Source organism: Glycine soja, chromosome 19 (genome assembly GCF_004193775.1).
Source record: "Glycine soja cultivar W05 chromosome 19, ASM419377v2, whole genome shotgun sequence".
Lineage (NCBI taxonomy): Eukaryota > Viridiplantae > Streptophyta > Magnoliopsida > Fabales > Fabaceae > Glycine > Glycine soja.
In genome coordinates this window covers 46,915,576-46,921,868 of record NC_041020.1, presented here as the reverse complement: position 1 = coordinate 46,921,868, position 6,293 = coordinate 46,915,576, and the positions used below count along the sequence as shown (strand labels likewise).

The window sequence follows — 6,293 nt, the reverse complement described above, 5'->3', positions numbered from 1 at the left end:
CATTAATAATCTATAAAAAAAATTAAAAGAAAATATATTTACACATCAAACAAATTAAATATTGAAAAAACATTATTACAAATATGTCAAACATCCATTTCACAAATAAAAAAATTTCATGAACTTATAATAAAATTTGGTTTCTACATTAACCATATTTTTTTAGGAAAAAGTCTCATTAATTATTTCTAAAATCTACTAAATAAAAAATATTATGCTACTCACTAGATTTTCTTTTACAACAACACGTATTTTTTAACATTAATTGTGTTTGTTTCTTCAAAGTTTAGACAACCGTGTATTTGAATATATAATAATTTATATATAATATGCATATAAAATAACAAAAATATATAATAAATAATAAATATATTATATATATTAATTTAAAATGATAGTATTAAACAAAATTAGCACCCTTTGTTAATTTTATATTAAGAATTTCGAGGTATTAAATTCATGTTACGTGTTTGAGTCCGGGTTTGAATCTCTCCAGCCATGAATGTTTTATCTAGTGGAACGTTATGATACTCCACCACTAGATAGACGGTTCTAGTGTTCTTACCGTGTACCCGATCGCAGCGTATCGTAGACCTAGAAGCTGTTCTTTTTCCCGCCAAGTTGTCTTCTTGTTTATATAGTTTCGCGCCCAATTCTCAGACTCAATTCCTTGGTGCATTTTCCCGCTTCTCGCTCTCACTCTCACTCTCACTCTGTAGCCAACTTCGCCACCATGAGCACCAAGGACCTCAATTTCGATGCAGACACAGGTAAACGGTTTCCCCCTAATCTGTTTTTGTTTTTCGATTAGGGTTATTGCGGTAAACTTTCCCTTTCTTCTTCCTTCTCCCCGATCAAATTTCTTTAGATTTAGGGTTTTGATTTGGTTAAATTAAACCTAATGTTTGTTCTTCAGCTCTGGCGAAGGATTTCCTTTCCAACTTTGCAGACGCCAATGGCGAAGCCAAATACATGAACATCCTGGTGAGTTTTTTTTTCCATGCTTCTCTTGTTGACCTTTAACCTGATTCCTTTATTCTCTCAAATGTTTTCAGCAAGATGTTGCAAACCACAAAACTCGAGCAGTCCAGATCGACCTTGAGGACTTATTTAATGTAAGATTTGCTACTCCTCTGTCACACGATTCTAATCAAAATCATGGACTCTGTTAATTTTCTTCTTTGGGGATTTCAGTACAAAGATCTAGATGAGGAATTTCTGAGCCGTGTTACTGATAATACTCGAAGGTATATTGGGATTTTTTCCAATGCAATTGATGAACTCATGCCGGAGCCCACCGAGGACTTCACAGATGATGATCATGACATATTGATGACTCAGAGATCTGATGAAGGAGCAGAAGGCACCGACGGTTCCGATCCACGTCAGAAGATGCCTGCTGAAATCAAGCGTTACTAGTGAGATTCACCTCCTTCCTTTTCATTCAATTTTTAGGGGTTGTGTAACTGTAATTGCAGAAAATTGTTTCATTCAGTATGTTTTGTTTGGAAATCAGATGGGCATTAGTATTATGTGATGGTAAAAAAATGTCTGACACGGTATGGTGTTTATGCTGTAGCTTTTATGTGGCAGTCCTAATCTGACCTCGTGAGTGTATTGCAGTGAGCTTTATATTAAAGCATCTTCAAAAGGACGACCCTCTACAATCAGGGAGGTTAAAGCTTTGAACATTGGTCAGCTTGTAAGAATTTCTGGTATTGTGACACGATGTTCTGATGTTAAACCATTGATGAAAGTGGCTGTATACACATGCGAGGATTGTGGATTTGAAATTTACCAGGTGATTGATGAAATGACTGCTTGAACTGCACAATTTAGACACTTAGATTTTATGCAGAAAATAGCAAATAAAAGAACCATTGCATGTGATTTGCTTGGTGTGATTTCGAAAAAAGGTCCATTACAGTTTTTGAATTTTCTCTCTGCCAGCACGATTTGATTGCCAGGATGTTGAACTACAATATTTAAAGGATTATAACTATCTATCAAACCTTGTTAGGTTCTTGTTGTGGATTAATATTTTCTTTGGTGGGATATGGCTAGACCATTGTGGAGTTTACATGCCAGTAGCTCCTTGACATTGTTATTTTCTCCCCTTCCTAAACAGGAAGTAACTGCTCGAGTCTTCATGCCCTTGTTTGAATGCCCATCAAAGCGCTGTGATACAAATAGAAGAAAGGGGAATGTTATCCTTCAACATAGAGCATCAAAATTTTTGAGATTTCAAGAGGTTTGCTCTCTGCTTCAGTCATCAAAATATATTTATTCACTTTTTTTTCATGTTGTTCTTTATAGTTCATACAACTGCTTATTTACTCTAGTGTAAAATGGTAAGAGATTTGTGATATGGTTAAAATGCAGGCCAAAATTCAAGAATTAGCTGAACATGTCCCAAAAGGCCATATTCCACGAACAATGACTGTTCATTTAAGAGGAGAACTCACGAGAAAGGTTGGTTATTTCCTGCCAATTGGCATTAAACTAATACTTGCTCCATATGTTATCAAGTAGAAATTTAATGGCTAATTAACTACAGTTTATTAACTCATGGTTGTTGTACATTGTCAGGTGGCTCCAGGTGATGTGGTTGAATTATCTGGGATTTTTCTTCCTATACCTTACACTGGTTTTCGAGCAATGCGTGCGGGCTTAGTTGCTGACACTTACTTAGAGGCCATGTCTGTAACTCATTTCAAGAAAAAATATGAAGAGTAAGTTAGCTTTCAGACCTTGACTGATAATAATTGGCACCATTTTTTTACCCACACTAAGTATGATATTATTTTGGCTTGCTTGAACATAATACATATCTACTAGTTAAGCTAATTAAAATAGTTTGGGGGAAACAACAACCGCTTAACTGATTTATTCTGTCATAGATATGAGTTTAGAGGAGATGAGGAAGAGCAGATTGCACGATTAGCAGAGGATGGTGACATCTACAATAAATTGTCACGATCACTTGCTCCTGAAATATTTGGACATGACGACATTAAAAAAGCACTGCTTCTTCTCCTTGTTGGTGCTCCCCATCGTACGTTGAACGATGGAATGAAGGTAATGAACTATGCATATAAATAAAACCACATGTTTGAATTAGTAGGGATTAAAGCATGGTGTCATTTGCAAAATTACAATGACACAGTGTTTAAAATTCAAGTATGGAATTAGTGTTTTTCCTCTCCCTCACTCAAATGCTATTAGTCATACTTTCTGTGGTTAAGCCTATTTTGCATTTTGTTTGATTTATTGTGTATATGCTATACATGTGCACAATTAAACTACTAAACATCAACTTTATTTAATTGCAGATTAGAGGAGATTTACATATATGTTTGATGGGTGATCCTGGTGTTGCCAAGAGTCAGCTCCTTAAACACATAATCAATGTAGCACCCAGAGGGGTGTACACTACTGGCAGAGGAAGTAGTGGAGTTGGTCTAACTGCTGCTGTTCAGAAAGATCCAGTGACAAATGAGATGGTTCTTGAAGGTGGAGCATTGGTAATGGAAGCCTCCTTTCTTAAGTACAACAGTTCCTTCCATCCTTATTGTGCTGGGATATGTTAGGTTGAGAAAACTAGAAAAAATCTGCTAAAATACACATGAAATGTTGACAATACTTGCAAAAGTAAGATGGGAAATAAGTCATGCATCACATTACTTCTTTAGCTCCTATATTAATACAATCTATGTTCTTTTAACTAGTTGTTTCCAGTTATAAGTGGATTTTATAAAAGAACATTCTAAATTTCAGGTGTTAGCGGATATGGGCATATGTGCCATTGATGAATTTGACAAGATGGACGAATCCGATCGTACGGCTATACATGAAGTTATGGAACAACAGACTGTTAGCATTGCCAAGGCTGGGATCACTACATCGCTGAATGCAAGAACCGCTGTCCTTGCTGCTGCTAATCCAGCTTGGTATTAATTACTTTTCACCTTATCAGTTGCAGACATGATCTCGTAGATGTGCAAACCTGTGCTTTAAAAATCTAATTCATCCATATTTTATTGTGAAGGGGAAGATATGATCTGAGAAGAACTCCAGCTGAAAATATTAATCTTCCTCATGCCCTCCTATCAAGGTTTGATCTTCTGTGGTTAATCCTTGATCGAGCTGATATGGATAATGATCTTGAAATGGCTAGGCATGTTGTATATGTTCACCAAAATAAGGAGTCTCCTGCTCTAGGATTCACTCCTCTTGAACCATCTGTTCTACGGTAAGTACAGTTTAATCTTTTTAATAAGATTAGACACTGGAGTATATGGTGATATATGTTGCTCATTGATTGTATGTTTATTCTGATTTCTGACTGCTCATATAGTTACACATAGGAGATTGTGCCAATGTTCTGTTTGCTAGTAAAAGGAAACTAATACAAATTAAAATGTGTTGCTTTTATCTAGTGCATACATATCAGCTGCAAGAAGATTGTCTCCTAGTGTCCCCAGGGAACTTGAAGAGTATATTGCTACTGCCTACTCCTGCATTCGTCAAGAAGAAGCAAGGTCCAATGCTCCACATTCCTATACTACTGTCAGGACATTGCTCAGTATTCTCCGCATATCAGCTGTAAGTCTTCATCTTTTCCCCACAAAAGAGAGCAGTGAAATTAGACATTTAGGTTATATTGACTTTTCTTTTTGGGTTAATGATTTATGTACATACGTAACTCCACATGCAGTTCTTAAAATTAAAACTGATTTAGGTGTTGGTTAATAATTTTTGGCTTTAAATATCTGTTATTACTTAGGTTGGCTAATGCCTTTAAGTCCGCAATGTGAAGTAATAGTACGCGTCTGATTATTTTTTGGTTGTATATTGTCTAAGCAAATGCTATTCCATTTTTAATTTCTAAACAGGCACTAGCAAGACTCCGTTTTTCCGAGACTGTTGCTCAGAGTGACGTGGACGAAGCACTGAGGTTAATGCAGATGTCAAAATTCTCTTTGTACTCCGAAGATCGTCAAAAATCTGGTCTGGATGCCATATCTGATATCTATTCCATACTGCGAGATGAAGCAGCTAGAGGTAACCGAATGGACGTCAGCTATGCCCATGCACTGAACTGGATATCTAGGAAGGTAAGTACATATACTGCTCAAAGTTGAATACTGTCCATTGTGTAGTATTGTAGAAGATGATTTTTGCGTCAAACTTGAGAACGGTCTAGATTCAAGTTTGACTGATGAAACTGAGGAACTCAACAATCAAAAAAGATCATGGAACAATTAAAGGATTAGTTTATTTCATTGAATAAAGAGTAGTAAAATGAATGTTATCTAATGAACTAAGAAATGGTAAGGGAATGTTTTTAAACTGGCCTAGTTTGCGTAAATACTATTCCTTGTTTTTCCAAAATACACCTATTATTTTTTTTATCCTCTCTGTAATTAAATTACTGATACTTGGCTGTTAACTAAATGTGTTAGCACTTAGTATTTTGTTTTTGTTGTGTGAAGACAGAGCAAGGCCCTGCCTGTCAAATAAGTTTGCTGTTTATTCTAACCTTGGAACTTTTGGCTTTCAAACAGGGGTACAGCGAAGCCCAGTTGAAAGAGTGCTTGGAGGAGTATGCAGCATTAAATGTATGGCAGATACATCCTCACACCTTTGACATAAGATTTATTGACGCTTGATGCCTTTCTTTTCCCCCCATTAAAACATGGTTTCTAGAAAGCGGGGACAAGAGTGCTTGGTGGACTTAAGGAATCATATTTTGCACTTTGGTTTTTTAGTTTGATTTAGGTTGTTTGTATTGTTACAGTTAGATTTGCATTTTTTTTTTATACTTTTGAGTACAGTAACTGCTAATTTCAATTTGTATGCTTAAAGTTAGTACTACTTCTTGATCGAAGGTACAAGCTTCGCATGCAACGTGTTTAGTCAAATGCATCTGTAGTTAGAAATGTCATTGACTCGCCAAAAATAAGTTTTCATCATAAGACAGCAGAGGCGTAGAGGATAAAGATAAAAGCAAAATGAAAACATAATACTGCAGATGTATAGATATTAATTACAGATGGATAAAATAAAATTGAAAGTACTATAAAGTGTGGAATCAACTTAATAAAATAAAAGGGGGAAGTCGAGAAAATCAAGAAAATATACAGTAACTCGTTTTTTTTTTAATGCACGAAGCACGATAAAAGTTGTCTACAATATTTTCTTAATTGTCTTAAATTCTACAAATGAGTTTAAGAACTGCTAATCTGTTTTAAGCTTTTCTTGGTTTAGACGGAAAAATACGGTTCCATGGA

At 35.5% G+C, this 6,293-nt stretch overlaps 1 protein-coding gene across 1 annotated transcript; it reads left to right on the top strand.

Moving 5' to 3' along the window:
• Nucleotides 1-642: 642 nt before the first annotated feature.
• On the top strand, nt 643-5,947 carry LOC114398268 (DNA replication licensing factor MCM7-like). Its single transcript, XM_028360447.1, has 15 exons — nt 643-770; nt 917-984; nt 1,056-1,115; nt 1,195-1,418; nt 1,624-1,801; nt 2,129-2,251; nt 2,383-2,472; nt 2,590-2,732; nt 2,901-3,078; nt 3,333-3,524; nt 3,778-3,950; nt 4,049-4,252; nt 4,440-4,605; nt 4,896-5,117; nt 5,568-5,947. The coding sequence occupies exons 1-15, from the start codon at nt 734-736 to the stop codon at nt 5,670-5,672; spliced, it is 2,163 nt and encodes a 720-aa protein (XP_028216248.1). The 5' UTR covers nt 643-733; the 3' UTR covers nt 5,673-5,947.
• Nucleotides 5,948-6,293: the final 346 nt, after the last annotated feature.

Excerpts from the sequence above, each read along its gene's own strand:
- LOC114398268 (XM_028360447.1), top strand. The coding sequence starts at position 734 with ATGAGCACCAAGGACCTCAATTTCGATGCAGACACAG. Across the intron at positions 3,079-3,332 it reads CGTTGAACGATGGAATGAAG|ATTAGAGGAGATTTACATAT; the intron begins GTAATGAACTAT and ends ATTTAATTGCAG. Across the intron at positions 3,951-4,048 it reads GCTGCTGCTAATCCAGCTTG|GGGAAGATATGATCTGAGAA; the intron begins GTATTAATTACT and ends TTTATTGTGAAG.